General features: G+C 34.0%; 2 protein-coding genes across 2 annotated transcripts; both read left to right on the forward strand.

Annotated features, from left to right (window-relative positions):
• The first annotated feature begins 919 nt into the window (after nucleotides 1-919).
• On the forward strand, nucleotides 920-3,966 carry LOC126695311 (uncharacterized). Its single transcript, XM_050392007.1, has 5 exons — nucleotides 920-1,190; nucleotides 1,599-1,755; nucleotides 2,251-2,301; nucleotides 2,433-2,525; nucleotides 3,786-3,966. Exons 1-5 carry the CDS (start codon nucleotides 1,036-1,038, stop codon nucleotides 3,843-3,845), a joined length of 516 nt encoding a protein of 171 aa, XP_050247964.1. The 5' UTR covers nucleotides 920-1,035; the 3' UTR covers nucleotides 3,846-3,966.
• A 15,621-nt stretch (nucleotides 3,967-19,587) lies between these two features.
• LOC126693964 (glycosyltransferase BC10-like) lies at nucleotides 19,588-23,588 on the forward strand. Its single transcript, XM_050390008.1, has 10 exons — nucleotides 19,588-19,853; nucleotides 20,156-20,272; nucleotides 20,570-20,670; nucleotides 20,907-20,978; nucleotides 21,138-21,219; nucleotides 21,865-21,945; nucleotides 22,162-22,203; nucleotides 22,308-22,403; nucleotides 22,733-22,879; nucleotides 23,190-23,588. The coding sequence occupies exons 1-10, from the start codon at nucleotides 19,596-19,598 to the stop codon at nucleotides 23,394-23,396; spliced, it is 1,203 nt and encodes a 400-aa protein (XP_050245965.1). The 5' UTR covers nucleotides 19,588-19,595; the 3' UTR covers nucleotides 23,397-23,588.
• Nucleotides 23,589-25,033: the final 1,445 nt, after the last annotated feature.

A 25,033-nucleotide genomic window follows, 5' to 3' on the forward strand; every position in this document is an offset into this window, starting at 1 on the left:
GGTTAACAAAAAAAAAAATTTACACGTCCTCTTCCCTTTCCCAAAAAAAGAAAAAAAAAAAAAGAAAAAAAAAGAAAAGGAAAGGTTAAGAAACATGTGTGAAAAAGGCATTTGATTTTTTTTTTAAGTCCATTTAGATACAATTTATTTTGTTAAAAATTGAAAATATTGTAGTAAAATAATTTTTAAATATGTGAATAATATTGTAGGATTTATTTTTAATAAAAAAGTTACTGAAATGTAAAGTTTATAAGTTTCAAAGCTTAACAATTGCAGCTGAAAAAAAATAAATAAATAAAAGGAAAAAGTGATGTACAAAACGCAGACGCGCAATAAGTTGATTCAAACGCTACCTTAGTGGACAAACATTCCCTAAACGCATGTGCAAGTATAAGATTGACATAATATAAGGTATTTTTTCCACAATGATATTAAATAAATAAATAAATAAATAAATAACTGGATGAGTTTTTGGAAAGTTGAATCTATCGTTGGTAGGAAGTGATACCTTGAATACCGTACGAAATGAAAGGTTAAGAAACAAAAAAAAGATTTACTCGGCCTCTTACCTTTCCCAAAAAAAAAAAAAAGATAAGGGAAAGGTTAAGAAACATGTGTGGAAAAGCATTTGGTTATTTCTTAGTGGACAAACATTCTCTAAACGCATGTGCAAGTATAAGATTTACTATGCGAAATTTAAAAAAAAAAAAAAAAAAAAAAAAAAAAAAAGGAAAGAAAGAAAGAAAGAAATTTGAAGATACAAAAACCGTTCTCAACCTTCTCTGCTTGTTTCTTCGTAGCAAAAACCCAAAAGAATCCACCTCTGGCTGACCTGTCTGCCTATAATAAAAAAATATAAATATAAATATATAAAATTACCTAAATTCCAGTCTTCTCTTCTCTGAGATTTGTCGTCTTTAACATTTCTCTCTCTCTCTGTGTTTTTAAAAAAATAAAAAGATTAAAAAAAAAATTGGACATATAAGAAGTCAACAAAAGTCATCTGATAATAAACAAAGTGATTCGGAGTCGGAGATGGAGGAGGTGAGCGCAGGGGCAGGGGCAGGGAGCGGAGCGACGACAGCAACAGCAACAACACCGTCCTTCTTGTTGCTCCCTTGGAATCTCCCTCTCTTGTCAGCCATCCTCGCCGGCGCTCTCGCCCAGTTCCTCAAGCTCTTCACCACCTGGTCCGTTTGATGCCTTCCCTTATTATTTGCAATTGCACCACCACTATTTTTATCATTTCCTTTTCTTTTCTTTTTTCATTTGTGTGTTTTGCTGGTTTAACACTTTTTTTCTGTTGTACAGAAACACACAGAAAGATTCAATGCATGCAAATTTATTGTTTTCTTTTTCTTTTTCTTTTTCTTTTGTTTGAAAAAGTTGATTGGTCTTGAAATTAATTTCTGAGCTGAGTAGGATTAAGAGAGGAGTTTGCAATAATGATGCACTTTGATTGATTCATTAATTACTTGCATAATAAAACAGCACAATTTTTTTTTATTTTTTGTTTTAATTTGGAAATAATACTACCTCACATTAATTAATTAATTAACTAATTTTGAGTTATGTGTTTCTTTGCTAGATATCATCAGGTATAAAGAAAGGAGATGGGATACCAAAAAGATGCTTGATTCTGGTGGAATGCCTTCATCCCATTCTGCAACCGTCACTGCTCTTGCGTTTTCTATAGGTCTCCATGAGGGAACTGGGGGATCCACTTTTGCCATTGCTGTCGTCTTAGCATGTGTTGTATGCACTCACTCACTCACTCACTAACCAAACCATTTTTTTTCCCTATCATTCTTTGATCATCTACTTCTACTCTTATTGCCTGATTATTCTCAATTGTTACTGATTTTTGCTCTCACTAAGATTACCCTTTTGTAAACCAATTAGCAAGTTCAGTATTGCAGCTATGAATTTCACTTTGAGTGCTTCTATTTATTCAATAATGGAGGATATTAGGGATCTGGGTTTCATCAGTTTTAACCATAATTGCACCTTGCTTCTAAGCTGCCATTGCCATTGTTGTAGAAGACCTTTAAAATTGTAATTAAAGTCCAAAGTGTCAACCTTCTGTGGAATTTCAAAACACCATGTCCCCTAATTCCTTGTTTCATGATATCATGAATCTTCTCATCTTTTTGTTGTATCTCATCATTTTGAGAATAGGTTTAGTTTATTCAGGAATAGTTACCATAAATTCAAGATGTACATGATTGATTGTTTTAATATATTTTGCAGGTGATGTATGATGCCACGGGGGTCAGACTTCATGCTGGTCGTCAAGCAGAAGTAAGCTCCTCATATAAGTCTTCACGCTTCTACTTTGTTGCCTGCTTTTAGCTAGTGAGGAAAAGTCCTTTCCTGATTAAAATTTCTTTGTTATATTGTTTTCTGTGATTCTTATATGGTTCTCATTGCAGTTGCTGAATCAAATTGTGTGTGAACTTCCTTCAGAACATCCTTTATCCAACATAAGACCTCTACGAGATTCACTAGGGCATACTCCACTTCAGGTCTATTGTAATCTTACTGCATTTCATTTCAATTGTTGGTGTTTCTCTGGTAACATTGTTCATGTCTTTGGTTGTTGATGAGTTAATTTAAAATCACGGGTTCTGCAGTTTTCAACTTGACTATGATATTATTGTCACTGAATCTGTTGGAAGCTAATCATCCTAAGGCATAAATGTTTGCACCAGTTCATTATGCTATATGTGATCTGATGCATGTTTTAAAATTTCACAGCTGGGATGGCTTGTCAATTTAAAGTATAGAGAGGACAAAAAGATTTGCAATGTTGGTTGAAAACTTGAAATAATAAGGAAATAGGATTTTCAAGAACAATTAAGCAATAATGAAATCCCAAGATGAATTGGTTCTTTGGGTAACCAAATTTACAATCCCAATAAAGAACTAGCATTTTTACCTTGAAGGAAGGAAAAACACTGATATCGGCTTATAAAAATAGGGATTTTAAAAAAACTGAGGAACCTGATCATCCTGGCCTGACCTATTTCCAATGGTTTCACTCACCCAATAATTCAGTTGAGTATAGGGTCCTATCTTATCAACCTGACTGAATCCTATTCTTTTAGCCCCATCCTCTGCCACTACTCCTTACCCACCTCACCTCTTGCTGCCCCGCACCCTTCTCACCTACCTTGTCGACTCCCCCCACTGTTGCATCCTCCTGGTCCAACCACCAAATTCCCTCATCTGGCATCCTTGTCCCCACTTTCTTCCACTCTCACCACTGTCACACCACTCAATTGATCTTCAACAGATTCTCACCCTGTCGATGTTAAAGAAATGTATGTTTCCTGAGACTCGTGTTTGTGCAGCACTCATTTCCCACTTTCTCATGGAAAATCTTTCAACATGTTCTTCTCTCTCTTCTCTAGGTTGCTAAGTAACCAGTTCACTGTTCATTATTTCCCCATTTTTGTGAAGTAGGAGGGAAGTAACCTGTTATTGTCTGGAAAAGTTTACAGGGTACTAGGTAAAAGGAAGGAATATTATTCGCCATGTATGGATTCAATCACTAATATTTGTCTTATTTTCTAATCCCACTGTAAGGCCTAAGACCAAACATTATTGGTCATATTTGATTCAAGCAAGAGTACCTTAACAATATTCCTCACATGGTCAAGTAAAGGTACCAAGGGCAAAGTTGAATGACCATTTTGTTATGAGGGAGAAGCTAAGTAAATTTAGTTCTTTTTTTATATAATGATCTCTAGGTACTAATAATATTTATATTTGGCATGTAACAGGTTGTTGCTGGTGCTGTGTTGGGATGCATAATAGCATATCTGATGGGAAATTCGAAATAGGATATCAAATGACCAATATTATTTCCCTTGTCACGAATTTGGATACATGTAAACTGCATACTTGTAATCTGGTTACTCTTATAGTGAAACTACTTTGTTCATGGACTCTTATTCAGCTTTATCATTTGAGTTCCTCTTTTGTTCATCAATCATCATTTATAACTTTGTTCAGCATGATCAATAGGAAATACAGATGCAGTATATGAATCCATATTGGCCGGAACAAGTGGTCAAGAAAGTTATGAGTTGTATTTTACTATAAAAGGAGACTTTGAGGGAGGGCTTAGAGTCAAAAATTTTACTGTTGCAAAATTATAGCCGGAAATAATTTGGCAGACTTTCTCAATGTGCTAAAATATATTCCACATCACAAGACAGCTTGTCACTAAATACTTGGTGCAACTTCGGCGCTCATTGTAGAGTTTTCTCTCCTTATGAGTTCAACTGAAGGCTTGTCCTTGCTCTCAATTCTCTTATATTCATGTTACCGTCTTGAATCTTTGTTTGATGCTTTTTATAAGCTCTCTCCTTCTGTTACATGGTGTCTACCGTTTTCATCAGCTGTCACTTGGGGATATTTGGGGACTAGCATAGTAAGGGGATAGAATATAGTAAGTTAAAACGCGTTTGAAAGATTTTTGCAAAATAGCATCTCGAGTATTAGAAACTTAAGTTCCATATAAAACTCGAAGCTTAAAAACTCACTTCCTACTTGCTGAGTTGGACACTATTATGCCACATAGATCTCGAGTCTTAAAGACTCGAGTTTTACAAAGTAAAACTGAGTCTTTAAGACTCGATTTTCTTTGAGAAATACAATTATGCCACATAGATCTCGAGTCTTATAGACTCGATTTTTGCTAGGCAAAATTTTATAAAACACAGATACGTATCAATAAGTCACTGAACACTCTTTCACCCATAACACTTAGCCTTTAACACTCAGCCTCACACTCCTCAGCAACTCATTGCCTCACTCACCCGTAACACTCACACTTCTCACACCACTGGTCTCTAATCTCACACCATATTGCCTCTCTCTATCACTGTTCCTCCCTCTCAACAAATTTACGTCTCAGGTAAGGGTTTGGATTTGATTGTCATTGCAGTTGGGTATTATTTGTTGTTGGGTGATGAAATTCATGCCCTTCCAATGAATTGTAATGAAATGGGTATGTAATTCATGCTATTTGTGTAATGAAATGACTTTTTTTGTATTGGGTATGTAAATGTTATAGGTATGTTATTAGATAAAATCTTGTATACTTTTACAAGGATTTTGGCTTCTTTTTTTTTTCTTTTTCTTTTTTTTTTCTTTTTCTTTTTTTTTTCTTTTTTTGTATTGGGTATGAAATGGGTAATCTTAGCATGATCGAAAAAGGATTTGGGTATGAAATGTGTAACGAATGTGTAATGAAATTCATGCCCTTTGAATGAATTGGAATTTGTACTTTGTGTAGTTTGACTAGAAAAAATGTTTTCTAACTAACATAGTAACTTGACTCTAACAGGTTCACAATGACTATAATTGATATAATCCTATACTACAGTGGTCCGCTTAAGAATGCCAATGCGAACAAGGGATTTCCATTTGAAGGGCTAGGTATAAAGTGCTATTATACTCAAATTGATCGTAGATTGAAGACACTTGATGAATTGAAGATGATAGTTATGAAAGAATTGTGTGTAAATCTTACTGTGCACAACATACAAATTACTTATCATTCTCCACATGAAGTCCTAAAGCACCAGATTAACTACAAGTATATGGCGATAGAAGCAGACAAACATGTAAAGATCATATTTGACAAGTTTGAGAAAATATCCGAAGTAAGTGGTATTGAGTTGTACATACAGTTGGAGCTGTGTGTAGAAGTTGGTATCGAGGAAATCCAACAAACAACCACAAGTTTACAGGTTACAATTCCAAATGCTCAATATGAGTATTTTACACAGGTAAAGGATGATGATGTTCATGATGACAATGATGATGATAACACTGCCATTAATGGTGAAGATTTTGTCGATAGAGATAAGTATGAAGAAAGGATTGAACGAGAGGAGTTTGAGAGGGACATTGATGACGATGAGATATTTTACCGTAGTGAACCTAATGCAAACAATGTTATTAGTGTTCAAAACATTATGAACACAATCCTTACCTACGCACCTCCTACCGTGTTATTTTCTACAAATACTTGGGAAAATATGGTTGATTCTTTAAATATTGAGATACCATTTGTGTATACTTGGAGAGAGGGGATGAATTTGTGCAAATGGTTGACTTTTGCCAATAGAGTGGAGGTGAAGCACGCAATTTATGCCCTCAAGGAAAACAAACATTTTATGATCAGTAGGTCGACAAAGGTCAAACTTTGTGCGAAATGTGTTGATGATTCATGCAAGTAGTATGTCGCGGTAGTCATGAAGCTCAATCTCCATGGACTATGGATGGTCACTGTGTATGTGGGTCCTCACACGTGTATACCGATTAGATTGCGAAATGATGGTAGAATGATGACTTGTAATTTTATTGCATCAGACATCCTTAAGAAGTTATGTGAGGATCACACTACCCCAATTAAGCATCTCAGATCTATGATAGAGTCAAAATATGATAGCTATAAGCCTTCTTACTATAAGATATGGGATGCAAAACAAAAGGCGATTGAGAAGATATTTAGGAATTGGGAAGAGTCTTACCAAAGGTTGCAAAAATTGTTAATGGCATATATTGATCAGGATCCGAATACCCAAGTGTCCTATCGTACCACACCCACCAATGTAGATGACACCGTATTTTTACATTATGTGTTTTGGTCTTTCGGTCCATGCATTGATGGATTCAAATATTGCAAGCCGATTATCAGTGTTGATGGGACCCATTTGTATGGTAAATATTAAGGAAAGTTGTTGGTTGCAATGGCAACCGATGCTAACAACAAGGTATTCCCTCTCGCCTTTGCTATTGTGGATTGTGAGTCAGGGTCCAGTTGGAGGTGATTTTTACAATGCCTCAGAGATACAATTGGCAATGTGATACCTGATGAAGGCATTTGCATAATTTTTTATCAACATCTTGGTATCAAAAACGCCATTGCAGCTTGGCCTACAGATAGAGGTGGAAGAACGAGGGTATTTCATAGATATTGTCTTTGACAAGTTGCTAGCAACTTCAACACACATTTTCAGAACTCAACTCTAAAGCCAATGGCGTTGAAAGCGGGATATGCTACTCAAGCAGTTAAATTTGATAATATAATGGAGTCCATTTAGTAGGTGGAAATTGAGGTCATTAGGAAGAACAAGAAGGTGACGAGGAAGAACGGCGGGGAAAAAGATTATCTTCCATACACCTACCTAATGAGCAAGTTTGTGGATATGTGGACCCAGTCACATGATGGTGGGAGATATTTTGGGGCAATGACAACCAATATATCAAAGTGCTTCAATGGTGTACTAAAAGATGCATGGGGCCTTCCTATTGTCGCAATAGTTGAGTTCACTTGGTCCAAACTTGTTGCATACTTCCACGACTGGCACAAAGAATGATTTGTTGGAGGGTAAGAGATGGAGTACATATGCCATGTCCACATATTTGGAAAATAGGCGTAAATCTGAGAAACACTATGGCAGGGCATTTAACAATGAACGTGCAATATATCAAGTAGTTACTTCACGCAACATGTATAGCACTGGAGGGGGAAACCACAATTATGAAGTTCGGTTACTGGAAAGAACATGCAGTTGTGGGAAATGACAAAACATTAAGATCCCGTATTCACATGCAATTAGAATATGTGATCTGCTAAACATTGATTCGACCACATATATTCACCCATGTTATAGTTTGGAATATGCCCTTAACACTTATTCACGTGCGTGGTTCCTAAGTCAAAGTCATCGTGGAAAGATCCCAAGGGGCCAAAGTGGTTGCCTAATCTAGAATTGTTGCGAGCCAAAGGTCGACTAGTGAAGTCAGAATAAGGAATGAGATGGATGAAGTGAAGAATAAGGATCAAGAACCGAGAAGGCAGAGGGAGAATGCAGATTTGATAGAGAGTCAACCCAAGCAGACATGTGGACTGTGTCATGCTTTTGCGCATAACCGCAGAAAATGTCTGCAATCCTGTGGCGCTTCCACAAGCGGTCATGTTCCAAACTAGGTAAGTGAAAGATAATACAAAGTTCTAGATCGATTAAATAATTGTTGTTCATTCTATGTTTACCTAATGTTTATTATCTTGTCTCCTAACATGATTAGTCTACATTAATAAACATGTTTATTAAATATTGTTGTTCATTCCACTGAGTGTTTTTCAGCAAAATATAGTGTATGCTCTCTGCCTAAAAACCAGATGTTACAAACCTCGAGTACTATCTCGAGTTTTTAAAACTCGCTTTGTAGAACCCGAGTTTTATAGGCTCGAGTTCTACTTTTTTTTTTCTTTTATAAATATGGGCTTTCAGAATACGCAAGATAAGAAGGCTCCTTCCGTAACATTTTATTGCATACACGAAATAAACTAAAATATTACACAAATGTTCAAATTCAAATCTTAGTTTAAACCAATTATACTTGTGATTATCATAAGACTTCAAATCTTAATACATCTTCAAGAGAAAAGAAATAATAACATGTGGCAATATTTACTTGCATCCAGTTTGAGAATTGAGATTGTTCATAGATGTTGCCATGTTAGATTTCCAACTAGATGATATAGATCACTCTAGCATGGAAACTCTTGACAGAAAAACTAATGATATAACTCGCTCATTGTAGATTGACTTTTGACCTCTCCAATGACGCCTGTTAGTGAAGCTGTTGGAGGTGGTTAATAGATTGTATGAGTAGCAATGGCGTGTTCCTCGAGTATCCCATTCTCGGATATACGGTGCGTATTCCTCCCTCCAATTTTTGTCCACCTTCCCATGCAAGTCTATCGCATGTAGTCTTGAACTGGTGTCAACAAGGGCGGGCTCCTCCTGTGCCAACCCAAACTGTCAAAGGACACGGTCTGGGTGGTGTGTCTCTACTATGCAAAAACACACAAGTGGCACCCTTGCCCTCCACATATCCCTCCCTACAACGCAGAAGGCAAGAAGGTGGCCTAAGTCTGCCTCATATGGCTACCACATAATCTACAATAGAAACAAAAAACAATTATGATAACATCTTAAAATGTGAAACAAAATTCAATAACAAAATGTGATAGTGAACATGGTCTAAAATGTGAAAATGAGGTCAAAATCTTTTTAATCACAAAAGTCAACATGTCCAAATAAAATTCACTCTTCAAATTGTGGTAAAATTGTAAATAATTTGTAGTTGACTGTAAAATAAGCCCTCTTATGCCCCCCCCCCCCCCCCCAGCAACCTCTCACCCATCACTAAACCCAAAGTAGACTTTCCAAAATGACCTTTCACTCATATGACAAAGACAAAGTTCAATTCTCAAAGCAACTAATCTGGGAGCAAGATATTGTATAGCCAAAACATGCTCTTCTTGGGCTTTAGACATGTCAAAATCTATCAAAAGAGAGGAAAGAGGAAGATGTAAGAATGTAGCATGAATCATTAAAATACACACTTAAAAAACTATCTCTACAACAACTAAAATAGAGCAGCATAGTTGATTACAACAAAACATAGTAATTTTTCTGCACATTGTTTTAAATTTTGGTATGATAAGCATTGACAACTGCATCATCTTTACCCTAAGCAAAAATTATGTCACAAATATTTTTTCAGTTAATGAGCAGTCGAGAACATCATGTTATGTTTAACACTAGCACTAATTTCCTATTTCCTAATCTGCGTCATTCTATAAGCTGTGTTTTCCATTTTTTTTCCCAAGTACACTAATGCAAGAAAAATTCTTTTGTCAAGAAACCTCTTATTGCACTATTAGACTCATAAGAATCAACAATGTTGTCCTTATCCACAGTTTTTTTTCTTTTACGATGCTTTATTTTTCACCTTTCAAATTTTCATCATACACTAAAGTCAATCAGAATTCAATTCACAGAGTTTTGTTCAAAGAGCACATATAGCAAATAGAATCACTCAAAATTTTTCTTTTGTATAGATTAGCTTTTGTGGGCATAGCATTAGAGCAGGAATTCTAAATAACATGTTTTATCTTACTAGTTAATTTAAGTTTCCAACATTGTTTCTAGAAAATATTTTGAGCCTCTAAACTGGAGGTTTAAGCTTGGTCTAGTGTAGATTCTTCACAAAGGGTTTGGCAACCCGTTTTGACAGAATATGCCCATTTTTTTCTTTCAACCAAACCAAAAAATATGGTTGTGGAGTTGCACACTTGCACAAATAGGAATGGAGTTAATTTTTTGAGCTTCAGGAGGATAGAAATATTGGTCTATGAGGTTGGAATTCCACCACCACAAGTTAGAGTTAATAAGAACTTCAACTCTTGCTTCGGCAGGAAGAAGTGTAAGGGGAGAGAAAACACTCTACCATAACACTCTTTAGGTAGTTAAGGATCATAAAATCCAAATAGACTTGCCATCTCCAACTCTCTTCCTAGACCCCATAGAAATAATCCTTCTAGATTGCATCCAAGCCTCCATGACATTGTATTAAAAAATTCTACCTGCTCTTATGTTATTTTCAATCTATTCTATTTAGTTAAGTTAATTTACCAAGAATTTTATTTCATATAATTTATCTTTATACCTAATTTATTTGTAAACCTAGCTTGTGCACCTGGAACTAATTAACATTAGTGGAATGACAAAAACTTGAGTAATATTAGGACTAATACAACTTTTACATATTTAAGTGTCAGAGTAGTATTTTTAGGCAAAATTGAGCATCTATAAACATTAACAAGGTAGAGTACTTGATATCCCACCAATTTCATATTTTGTTTTTGGATTTGAGTAACTCTCCAATGATTTTAACTTATTCAATGGGCAGGTAAGTTCATGTGCTGTTATAGACATGGAGGGGCACTAGAACTTAATAGCCCAAAATGGATTTACACCCACTGCCTGGAAGTTCTTGGGTTAAGTGGTAAACCTTTTGTCACATCAAAATCATAAGCTTAGTTAATTAAATTCATATAATATGTAAAAGATCTTAAGATCAGGGTTTGTAGACTTTAAGATCAGGATTTTAAGATCAAGATTTTAAGATCAGGATTTTAAAATAACTCTTTCCCTCTTTAAGTATTATTACCACGAGTTGTAATTTGTAACACTATTATCTACATCCATAATGGAAGATATTTCTTTAATCTCAAAGCTCTCTTTGGTTGAACTTATTTATTCATTTCATTTGTGTATGAATCAAATTTCAATTCAATTAAAATAGTACAATACTAAAACTACAGTAACAATATAGCATTCTAGCCACTAAAGCTTTAAACAAAAAGCCTTAGCTTACAATCAATAACAACAATTTCTCAAAAGAAGAAAAAAAAATAGGATCAATAGTGTAGTTTCGCCAAATTATTATGAGTGTTGCAATTGTAGTTTTTCATTATTAAGATGACTCACAAAGATTCTGAAGATTATAAATAATGACTAAATACAAGAGCATAAATCCTAAAAGCATTATCATTATTTGGAGGTGAAAGATGGGGAAGAAAAGTTATAACAAAGATTAGTGGCACAGGACATTATTTAAGCATAACATTTCCATACCAAGAGTTAATTATGAGTTCTTTTTCCCCATTTCTCTTCATTTTGGGGTTTAATAATCATGTTTCCCCCAGCACATAAAAAATGAACTTAGTCAGGGCAAGGCCAAAGCAAAATAGTTGATATAGGGTTTGCATTTGAGAATTTTTCTGCAATGGTCTCAAAACGCTGTTAAATCATACTTTGAACGAAAAATTTTTAGAAGCAAACAGAATTTGGATTACACCAAGTGACAAATTATGCAAAGTGCCAAGTCCAAAATAATAATAATAATGATTATAAAAATATGCTTTACCAACAAATTAAATGATGGGAAGGTGGAGGAGGCAGACGTTTTAACAACACACACACAAAACCCTAAACAAAATTCCTTTTTTACCATGTTAGGAAGGATTATAGCTAAAGAAGGCCGTTATGACTCTTTGGAAACTCACACTCCATATTCACATAATCCAACAAAATTTTTTGTATATTATTACCTGGCTTGATTGCATTCTAACTAATTGCTCGCGATAGTGGACCAATGCCATGCCCAATATTGGACCAATTGCAACGCCCCACCAATCTGCGAATGATCTTTATGGCTTGCCCGACATAACTCTCTCTACAACCATGTCAGGCAAGCATTACTCCAACTATACTATGGCAGATCACAAAGGTCCCGCAAGAACTCCAAAAATAACATATGCACCCTATCTCCCGACTTGTCTATGAAAATCATATCCCCTAATAGCGCTAAAATATAGCACCGGGCATACTGATGTATCTGAATTTTTGTTGCATTCTAAGGCAATGGCTCTACAATGCACTCAACAAGGCAACTAATGAGAATTATTTGCCCCACCAAAGTTTTTTTGTCATTCCCCGAAACTTCAAAACCAAGCAACTCCTCGCACAGAGTCCTCCAAACCCCCCCCCCCACCTCCCAACAATCGGCCCAACCAAGACCTCATTGTCTATAGGAAGTCCCAAAATGATCTCCACATCTTGTAGGGTGATTAACATCTCACCATATGGAAGATAGAACGTATGGGTCTCTGGCCGCCATCACTCAACTAGGGCCGATATTAGGCCATGATCTATCTCTCTGGATGGGGCCCTAAACAATCCTTCTAGCCCCACCAACTTGATAATGTCTATCACCCAATTGTCTTGCATTGATATCTTTGCCATCTCTTTAGAGAGACCACAACACTCAAGTGGGCTCGGGTCCTGCAAAATTGATAAAAATTATAGCGGTTGTTAGAACTAGATATACAACTTTGAAAGAACTTGCTAAAAGTCAAAGAGAACGTAAAAATTAAAGCAGTTATTAAAACTAGATATTTCACCTTACCATTACAAATGTCGATTGATCGATGATTTGGTTGTTGCACCAACACTGAATTATCAATGGGACCAGGGCACATGATCTCTGGCTCCTCACCAATCCGAGGGTCCATACTGCAAAGAGTGCTACTGTAAGATCATTTAAACCCATCGTAACATTTATGATCAATGATTTTACAAAGTATGAAGAATGTTTGAAAAGTAGATTTAATACGAGTATGCCGCTAGTATATAATAAGAGCAGATTTGATTATATCATATGAAAAATAAAACAAATCATACAAAAATGAAGAAACTAAGCAAATTCAATCATAATTTGACTCCAATGTTACTAGATAGAGTCCAAATAACACATGAGAGAACCAACATCGTGCCCAACAAAAAAAAAAAAAAAAAAATTCAATACAAAACATAGATCCCAACTAAACTAAACTAAAAGCATGAACCATACTCATACTTGTGTTGTTGTCTGAACACTCCCACATAATGTCTTTGAATCCAAAAGCTACAATTACACAAAGGCAAATAATCCTCTTAAATTTTCACATGGGGCACCATGAATCTATGAAAATTATTAGTAAAATGTTTGATTATAAAAAATAAAAAAATTATTAGTAAAATGTTTATCACATGGGGCACCATGAATCTATGAAAATTGAGTACGCAACTAGTGGCCTAACTAGACAAGCATGTGGTGTGTACCACTTTTGAAGCCTACCCCTTCCTTTAATTACAAGCTCAAATTATCTACTGACAATTTAACTCTACCTGCTATAATAATTTTGTTAGGATTACATGTAAACAAGAAATTCCATTGTTGAAGCAACCTCTAATAAGATGCTTGCTTCAATATAACTTAAATTCCAATATAAATCTCTCCACTCCATCCATATTAACCACATAATGAGAAGCCACTACCCACACAATACTATTATGATGCCTTCCATGCACCTCTATCAAACAAGAAAAGCCATCTATCACCTAAGACAACAACACTCAATGCACCCCAAAAATAAAAGAAAACAAAGGACCATAACTCATAGTTAAAGATGGCAATGGTGCAAAAGATGATCAACAAATTTGCCACTCCTTTTTAAAAGGCTATGTTTGAAATCTTACCCAACCAAAAGTTCACACAAAGAAAACTGCCTTCTTGGGTACCATGTTGTGCCAAACAACCTCTAATGAAATGTTAATCAAAGAAGCAACTTTCAATAACTTTCATTTTCACATTCCTGACAACCAAACAAACTAAAAGAATACTTTGAACAAACATAAATAGAAAAATGTGATTTTGCTCTTTACTATTAGTTGGGTCGGTGAACCTAACACAAAATGTGGCAGTGAAATCAACACCAACCCAAAAAAGACCACCACACATAAACCCCTATTCATGCAACCCATTGCCTTAGCATAACCCACTTAAAAAATCCCAACTTTCTTTTTGAGCAGAGAATACATAGCACTTCATACATAGCACTCCCTAAGAACCTAATATCTAAATAATTTTCTTTTTGTTTCCTACAATATTTCATCAACCAAAACCTTAAATTAATTAAAGAATATAAAGAATATGAAAATTTAAAAGCTAACTCAATACTGTACCCTTAAAAACTCTAATACCCAACTCAAAATCATTTCTTTCCAACATTTTTTTCATCAATCACACACGCCAATTAACAACAACCAAACAAAAAATGGGTACAAACCAAATAAAATCCTTCAGAAGAACAAAGAAATCGGGTCCAACTATAAATGAACATAGAAAGGAAAAAACATACCTTAAGAGGGTTTCGGTGAACATCTCCGGTGTCTGGCTGTCTGAATGTGTGGCTGCCGGTGAAGGTTTTGATGCTAAAGGATGAGAGTGTTTGAGGGTGAGAGTGAGTGATTTGGGTGGGTTTCGATGTTTGACAATGGAGAGTGTTTGAGTGACTAATTTGGGTGTGAGAGTGAGTGATTTTAAAAGTTTCAGAGTGAGTGATTTTGAGAGTGACTTTGAGAGGACTGAGCGAGTATGAAAGTTTAAGAGTGAGTTTGAAAGTTTGAGAGTGACGAGCGAGGTGATGATATAATTGGTCAGAAATCCAGTATCTATAACTCGAGTTTATAATACTCGATTTCTACATGGTAAAATGGCTTCATCCACGTGGCAAATTTGTCCATGTCAGTGAATGAAAACATCTTGAACTCGAGTATTAAAAGCTCGAGTTCTGCATGGATCTCGAGTTTTAAAAACTCAAGATGCAAGTTTCTCAAAAACTTTTGAAACCTAACAACTAACGAAATTGTTAGGAATTTAAGGTTAATTGGAAAAAAAAATTCCGCTATCACTTCCAAACTACAACCATTTGATGTGTGTTGTCTCAATAGAGGATTTGTTATCAGTTTAGGAGTTATGGAGAATATAGTTGATTTGGTGGCTACAACATAAGAAATTCTTTGATTGGGGGAAGGGTTGGCTTTGGTAGTGAACAGAATGATAGTTGATGAAAATGCAGAAGCTAGTAATAGTGGACAAGATTATCTCTACAAAAGTTCTAAACATAATATATTGTTGGAAGTTTAGAACACAATAAGGGTTAGATATAAAGGGAAGGACAAGGTTTGGTTACAATTCTATTCAATATCTTTTTATTAAATGTGAATTTTTACAAGAGATTAAATTCTATAAGGATGTGGTGTAAAATCCAAGTTTTACCCTTCCAATCCAAACATGTTGTATCATCATATTACATTTTTTTTTTTTTTTGGTTGAGAAACTCATATTACATATTAAAGAATAGAAACAATTACACTCAATTAATTCTAATATCAATTTGAAAACCCAACTTAAATGTGAGTTAAACATGTGTGTTAAGAACATAAAGAACATCAATTCGACTATTAAATTTTCAAAATGTGTAAATATGTTAATTTTTTAGTAGAAGTTGTAGTTATTAGCTATAACCAAGTTGGTAGGGAATTGATAAAAAGATAAAAGCTTGTGTGTCTTTTTATAACGATAAGGGGAAAGTTTATCAAAAAAAGGCCATGGAATCTTAAGAGCATTAGCATTGGAGAATGCTAATGCCAAATGTAAGAGATATTTGGCATTTCAAGCCCCAAAATGTATTGCATCAGGAAATGCTATTGCTAAGTATTGCAAATTTTTTTGCAATAGTGCTACAATGCAATTCTATCTTTAGAATTGCATTATAGCACAATTCTAAAAAAAAAAAAAACTAATATTTTATTGTAATGGTGATTGGGAGAAATATTATTTTATTGTGTAGGTATATTATTTTAATAAGTAGAATAGAAAAATAAAAGTTTGAGATGTTGGAAGTATTGTAAAATGGGATGGTATAATTGATAAAATAGTTTTTTGGGATGGTAAAATAGAATAAAGTAGCATTTCCTGATGCTAATGCTCCAAGGTATTAGAGGCCATTTTTGGACAGCAAATTAACATAAGAAAAAAAGTCCATAAAGTTCAGTCCAAGGCCCATTAAAATCAACTTAAAGCCTGCGAATTTAGCCCAAATAAGCAATAGGAATTAATTTAATTTGGGCACACAATGTCAGCCCACTAACCTGGTCCGTGTGGTACTTGGAAATTACTTAAGCCCACAAAAAGCCTACGGCTAGAACAGCATCAAACTTGAATTGAATTGAAGTGCTTCCCTCTATCACCATTCACCAGTAGCAAAGGGAAAATAGAAAGAGCTTGGAGTAAATGTGAGATTATTGGACTCGTGATGGATGTCATGTGTAAGTAAGTGTAAAAACTCGTGAAAACATTAATATATTTGCTGTGCAGTAAAGCTTCATCTAACATAATCATTCATTCCATAAAACTAGGCTCATTTAGCATTAACGAAAGGCTGTTGAAATGGGGATTTTCCCTTTAAATAATCAGTTTTTAAGGCGTCTAAGCCAACCATCTTACTACTCTCAACTCAAGATAAAACAGTAGCAATATCTTTTTTAAGACATTTTCATTTTGTGCCCTGCTCATTTAAGAGGAAAGCTAAATACCCAATGGCTATTACTAACTTTCCCTTCATTCAACAGGTCCTCAAGTGATTCAAGCGTCATCATTATTAATTTTTAAATTATAAAAAAATAAATAAATAAATAAATAAAAAACTCAAAATATGAGAGGGGAGATCAGATTAATTCCACACCAAAAACCATAGCACACATACAATACACAGATTTGAAAAGCACTAAAGCATTCATACATCCTACAACATTTTTCTTCTTGTTTAGCAAATGTGAAAACCATGTTTATGAGTTCTTTACTACACAAATAAGTGTACTCCTTTCTTCTTCAACTCATTATTCCTTATTTCCCTTATTTGCTGGAGCTAACATCTAATTCCCTCAAGTTGTGGGAGCTTTGTTGGCAAGATTTTGTTGTTGTTACAATTGTACACTCAGCTAGTGTGAATCCTTTAAGGCTTAACTTACTACATGTACTTTATGATTCGCTTTGGCCAAGATAAGTTGCTAATACCTTACTCTCTTTATTGGCATGAATTTAATGCTTTGGCTTAACGTACACAGCTTCGTATGATGTTGCTTAGTAAATTTATTGGCATGAATTTAATGCTATAAATATTAACTTCTTTTTTTTTTGAGAGGAGCTATATATATATATTAACTTAGGTATAGACGAATATATTCGTTTAATATCGTCAAATATACTTGCTCATTTGCTTGACATTTCTTATGATAGTCTAACATATTTCTTCATATTTATTTGCATATGTTTAAAAGTTTAAATTACTAACACATGAGAAAGTCTCATTAATTCATTATTTACATCATTCATTGTATTACGTTTTTGTCTAGGAGAAAACACAATGGTAGCAGCCAATGGGTAACTCATTGGGCATGAGAAGTAGACTCAACTACACCAAAAGAATCCGAGTTTAGCTAATTAACTTATCAAAACACAACATGTGTCACGGCCACAAAAAGATCCCAAACAACACATTGATAATTAGAGCAACTGAAAAACATGTTGTTTGTCCCTAAAACTGCAAGTCATGCATAACTAGGCTGTAGTTTATTAACATATGACAAGATTCCTCTCTATTGGTCTTTGTGCTACAAGTCAATAGTCTATAGTTGTATTATTCTTTTAGCGAACCAGTGTGTATCAATGTAAACATGGTTACCAATAAACAGAGTTTAATTTGACTAATCAACAACATTAACAAAAAATTAAATTAAGAACAATCTCACAGAGTTATAGAATTAGATTAAAACATTATTCTTAAAGGTTAATTCATACAACCCAAAAAAAGCTCGATGTAAAACAGTTTTTCAACCGAACAACTCCTTCGGGATTAGACTATAGTGTCTACCTTTATGTCGTACACAAACAAAATTTCAAGAACAAACTTTTTAGGTAGGTCTTTCTCTTATTCTCACTGTTCACTATCTCTCTTTTCTTTCTTATAAATTTATGTTATAAATTCACAAACGAAGGCACATATGTATAGGGGTTCGGAGTTGGTAGGTATGGAATTAGGCCAAACAAAAATCACACCACTTGAAAGCACGTGGGCCGTCGATCTTACCGAACTCACACAAAAATGATGGATAGGATGTGGTTACTTGGCCGTGTGGGAGCCGCAAATCCCACCTATCTCAATGAGATGAAAGGCTAAGATTTTGCCACTTGTTAAGCAAGGGTGACCTGATGTATTTGAGAGCCTAGGCGAAAACTAATTTGAAGTTTCTTTTTTTATATTTAAATATGAAATTTTTTGAGAAAAAAATTTTAATATTACTCAAATTCTATTATCTTGATTTAGATGCAAAATTACTAATTAACCACGTAGATCTTTTTTTTTTCAAAAAACCTATAGACACAAAAAAAATTGACAAAACTTTTCACAGCTATTGATGTGACAAATTGGTAGTGGTAAGTAAAATGATGATATTTATGGTAGGCCAGAGTTTGCTAGACTTAGATGAAAACTAGTAAAAATTTACCAACTCAACTGTCATGAAAAATGTTGTAAAATTTTATGTATTGCTCTTTTTTTTTTAACAATATTTTTACAACAACTTCTAAGTATTAAGTTGTTACTAGTTCTAATTTTAACCCAGTATTGAAATTATTTTTTTGCCAACCAGTAACAACCTGCCACATAAAATTTGTTGTGAAAAATATTATGGATGTAGCATTTTTCTCTCTCTTTTTCTTGTTTTTCATTTGATAAAAAAATACCATTTTATTTATTGACTAATATACGAGCTTAATTAATATTTTTACAATAAAAAATTACTCCATATTAAAATTTGGGGACTTTTTTTTAGTTAGGACCTTTTAGGCGACCGCATTATTCGCTTCTATAGTAAAGCCGACCGTGTTATCAAGTCAAGAATGAGTCGGTCAGCGACATGAGAGCTATTGGCTAAATTTGTTGGATTCAGTGATTCTCCGAAAGGCCATGTATGAATTAAGCCATATTATATTGTCCCATTTAGAGACACCTAAATCCCTTTTAATTCGCTACGTTTCTTCACTGTCATTTGTCACTGTTCAGTTTCTTTGTAACAAGTAACAACCATAAAAACAGAAAAAACAAAACACAGTTCTCAGCTATCCTCATTAATGCTTCACTCTAACGCACTTTGAAACAGTCGCATTCAATTCCCTCTCTCTCTCTGACTCAATCTCTCTCTCTCTCTCTCTCTCTCTCTCTCTACACACACATTGCATGAGAACATTGAGAATTGGAGGAGGGCTGAGTCATGTCAAGGAAGCGAGCATCACCACCCATACGCCACTTGTGGAGGTTTTTGTCAAACCTCATAATCTTTCTTTGTGTCTTCCTTTGTCTATTTGCTTTTGTCAGGCTGCACTTTCAATCATCAATCTCTACGTCTCCAAGTTATAGTGCATTACATTATCATGATGATCACCATTTTGAAGGCCCTCCAAAGATTGCTTTTCTCTTTCTCGTTCGCAAAGACCTTCCTCTTGATTTTCTCTGGGGTGCCTTCTTCAAGGTTAATTTCTAGCTGCTATTACTTTAATAAATATTTAATAGGTTGCGATAAAAACAATAAAAGACAAATCAAAAAAAAAAAAAAAAAAAAAAAGGAAAATTTGGATAAGTCATATGGGAATACGTAAAAATTAAAAATTAAAAGAAACAACATAATGGGTATTGATTGCAACTACTAAAAGCATGTAATTTCAATTTAGAACTTATGAGAGTATCAGAAAAATCATTATGATATAAATAGTATGTGTACACTGAGGAGGTATTGATATGTTTTTTGTGATCTGGATTTGGTGAACTTTACAGAATGGTGATGCGGCAAATTTATCGATTTATATTCATTCAGAGCCCCGTTTCGTGTTTGATGAGACAACAACAAGTTCAGCATTCTTTTATGGCCGACAGCTAACCAATAGCATTCAGGTATATATGCCTCTAGCTAATTTACTTTGATAAACAACTAGAACTAGTTCATATTTTTATTTGATTTTTGCTTACCCTCAATTTGTCTGCCAAGAAAATGATGGAAAATTTTAGAAAATAAGGTTTGAATCTTATGACTCTTAACTTGAAAAATTTTATCTTTATCAGCCTAAGTTGAACATAAATTCTTTTTTTTTTTCCCCTGCATTTTTTTGTCATCCAAACAGATTAGTTGCATGCAATGATTTGGTTCCAAATATTAATATGCTTATACTTTAATTGATATGGATATGGCAGGTAGTCTGGGGAGAATCAAGTATGATAATGGCAGAGCGGTTATTACTTGAAAAAGCACTTGAAGATCCAGCCAATCAGAGATTTATTCTTCTCTCTGATAGGTTAAATCCAATTTTATGAACTGCTGCGTATTGGATGCTACATTGCTAATGCTTCTGTTTTGTGCTTTGTGCTATGCTCTTCATGTAGTTTCTAATCCAATAATTTGTTGATTTTTTCTTTTGAAATGATTAACCAGCTTATAAGTTTTCCTTGTTGACTATTGCATTTACTTGATGCAAAATTAATTGACATTTTTCATTAGTGAATTTTTATTTTTATTAATCTCGTGTTACAGTTGTATACCGTTGTACGACTTCAGTTACATCTACAACGCTGTGATGTCTTCTCCAAAAAGTTTTGTGGACAGGTAGTAATAAGAGCAGTTTTGGGTCCATGAAAACTATGAATAGTTGTCTTTCTTATATCAATTCGTTTAGCAATACTCTGATGTCTTTTGCAAATATGGAAGAAAGAATGAAATTAAGCTGAGTTAGTGAGTTTTATGTACTCTGTGTGACTGTGTTAGCTTTATTAACATCAATGAAGATCGCTATGATCCAAAGATGTCACCTGCAATACCAGAGGAGAAATGGCGAAAAGGATCCCAGGTTTTATATCTTCCCCTGAAATTTAGTTATTTATATCTTTGCTTTCAATTTAGTTTATAGTTCTTCCCATCCAAAAAAAAATAGTTCATAGTTCTTACCACTTGTGACAATAAAGACATAGGAATTGCAATTGCATAGAATGTTATTCATCCCTCTTCTCCCCACCCCCACCCTATAACTTAATTTCGAGAAGCAAATTTGTTAGATGAAAGTGTACATTTTGTATCAAAGTCGTGCCTCAGAAATGCTACCCCATTTAGGTCACATTGTTGATTCAAATACTTTCCCTATCATTTACCTAATTTCTGATTCAGTTATGGACGTCCTCTTTTAAAATGAATGGCCTGACCTTGTCTAATACACTAGCTTAGGTGTTGTCTGGATGCTACTCAAAAAATTGCCCTCACCAAAGTAAGACAAAGGCACTTTTCTTTTCCCTCCCTTATAGTCCTGCACTATCAACAGTCAAAAACTGGAAATTGAGTCCTAATATTACTTCCAAGCAATGCTTGTTTTCTAGAACAAGACAAGGCAGACCATATATCATCATAATTGTTTTTAATTTACAATTGGACAAACAATTTATTTTTCTAGTTATTGGTTCCTATGAGTTCCTATTATGAACTTTCTTTATGTTGATCTCAGTGGATTGCTTTGGTCAGAAGACATGCAGAAATTGTCGTGGGTGACGACATAATTTTTACTGTGTTCAGGGAATTTTGCAAGGTATGCAGGAAGACTCCTTGTTGGTCCTGTTTCATATTATTTCAATCTAATAAAGTTGCATGATACTCTCTTCTTGAAAGCAATTAGGTTGGCGATGAATTTCGCTAACACATAGTTCTGTATCTACTTCATCATATAGAATATGCAATTTCTAGCTAATTGCTAAATGTGAGACAAAACAATCACAGCATACTTATTAATTCCCTCACTTTTCAGCGATGGCCACCGACAGACTTAACAAAGAGAAGGCAAATTCTTGTAAGCAAATACTCTCTGGCAATTTTCAGATGAAATGCAGGATGATCCTACTTCATGCCTCTTAAAACGGCAAATGACATAAATAACCTCTTTTGTCCAAACAGGAATTTGGTTTCAGATTTATGTTCCCATGGCTTACATCACTTCAGAATCCCCACAATTGTATCCCAGATGAACATTATGTGCCGACACTACTTGCAGTAAGCAATTCGTTTTCTTCTTTAATTTAATCCACATTTACAGTTTCATTAAAAAAAAAAAAAAAAAAAATTGCAGTATAAATTGTCTTTACCATGCACAGATAATTTCTTTCTGGTCTTCTGGATGAATAGTACATAGATAAATATTGTGTTCCCTATTTTTCTTTAGTGTCCCTCATTCTCATTGGGAATAATATGGCTATTTTCAGGTATGCTTTGAGTTCAGATTCAGATAATATTTGTTTCCTTCTTTAATTGGGAACAATCAAGAATATAATTTTTCATTATGGGCATTTCATTCAAAATCTTTTGTTTGTGTTTTATATAAGATGAGTGGACTTGAAGACGAACTTGAACGAAGATCATTGACCTACACATTATGGAATCATTCTGCCATGAGAAATGATACAAAATCTTGGCACCCTATCACATTCGATCGTGATGATGCAAGCCCTCAAGAAATCAAAAAAATAAAGGTGAGTTGTTATGCGAAGTTAATCACATGATAAATCTGGTGTATATAAAGTTTGGTTTGGCTTTTTGGCATAACTTTGGATTTAGATAAATTAGATACCTTGCAGTGTGTACTTTTTTGGTGACTCTGCATATAAAAGATCTTTTGATTTTCTCGATCAAATTCTTGTTTGCCACTATATGATGAGCCTTGTTAATGTAGCTGCAACCAAAGTATACTAATATTCTGGCATGTCATGGTTCTTTTCTTATTTTGACTATCCTGTTGTCTCTGATTGTTCTTGACTTGTTCTCTTTACTATTTTCTCACAGGATATCAACCATGTCTATTATGAGTCTGAAAACCGGACTGCACAGTGCTCAATCAATTCTAAACTTACTCCATGTTTCTTATTCGCAAGAAAGTTCTCATATGGCGCGGCCATCCGTGTATTGACTATGGGATTGGTTGGTCCCTATGATATTCTTGCATTAACAAAGGCAACAGCTTCGAAAAGAAAAAGTAAACAATATACATAACTCTTGCAGTATCGTTGAATGACATTGAACATAGAAAATTTTACAGAATGTAACTTTATGTAGTGTTACAAAAAGCAGTATCTTATACCACATAACTATCAAGATTCACAGAATTGGCTATATTTGTACAAAGGATAAGTGAAGACGGAAAAAAGGACAAGATGAAGATTAAATGAGGACTTTGTACATCGGGGGATATAAGATAGGTTGAATCATTCACAAGTATCAGTATACTTCCAAATTAGTTCTGATCTCTGCAAATGACTCTAACATGTTCTGTGACCATTCCAATCTTTTCTACTTTCATTTCCTTCTATAATAATAAAGAGAGTAAAAAAGAAGGATGAAGAGTTTTGTAGGGGGCATTTTTAAAAAGCTTTATAGAAAGGAAGCTGACGTTTGGAGCAATTTGCTAAGCTTCTCTTTTTAAATTGTATTTTTTTTAAAATTCAGTATGGAGCCATCTTGGTTTTTTATCAATTTAAATGTGAGATTGAAAAAATAGAGTTCTGGAAGCTTGTCACTCTAGGGGAAAAAAAAATGGAAAGCTCCAACCTCCATATAATGCAAAATGCAATGTTGAAAACGAGATTAAAAAATTCAAGACTACGATTTTCAAGTTTAAATTGTATCATTTGATTACACAATCAAAACCAGTATTTGCTGCCATACATTTTTTTGGGGATAATATAGTAGTTACAATGAAGGAGAGGGATTTGAATCATGAATGTCTTGAAAACACTATGAAATGACAACCAATTGATTTACAAGGTACTTGACAATATTTGTAATAAATGGTAGGGTTATAATTTTGAGGAAGCATAAGTTAAATTAAAGTATAATTTTGCCCTTAAAGTTTGAGGTTGTTTTCATTTTATCTCTTACATTTCAAAATTTTTATTTGACCCTTCATTTTTGATCTCTTTCTCATATTGACATTGTCATACATTTTCATTAGTAATCCGATAACATCTAATATTATATTGGTGACGTGACTTAATGTATGCCACTTATTTGGCACTTAATGATAAGATTACCTCAACATAAATCGATGGCAGAACCAATATCAAAATGAATTAAACATGAAAGGCCAAAATAAAATTTTGAAACATAAAAGGGTAAAAAAAAAAAAAAATCACCAAATTTAAAAGACCAAAAGTGTAAATAATTCTATTGTATGGGTTATAGCCTTTATAGTGGTTTATATCAAACTAAAAATGGAAGAAACTCATGCAATTTTTTTTTTTTTTTTGGCTCTCTAAAGCATCTCTTTACAAATAGCCGCATGATACTTAGGTTATATTTAGTAACAGTTTTTGTTTTCTATTTTCAAAAACTTGTTTTTGGGAATATTTTTTTAAAAAAAAAAATCTTCTATTTTTGAAACCAAAAACATGTTTGGTTAGTTGAAATTAAAAAAAAAAAAAAAAGTTTTTGAATAAAAAAATTAGAAAATACTAAAATATGTTATTATTAAGATTTGAACTCTAATACTAACTCATTAAATGTGATAAATTCATTAAATTAAATAGTTGTTTTCATTGACTTTTGAAAATTAGAAACTAAAAACATTCTTTTGCATATTTTCAGTTTCCTTCACAAATTGAATTTTGAAAACAGTTTTAATTTTCTGTCCA

This window comes from Quercus robur, chromosome 8 (assembly GCF_932294415.1).
Source record: "Quercus robur chromosome 8, dhQueRobu3.1, whole genome shotgun sequence".
Classification (NCBI taxonomy): Eukaryota; Viridiplantae; Streptophyta; class Magnoliopsida; order Fagales; family Fagaceae; genus Quercus; species Quercus robur.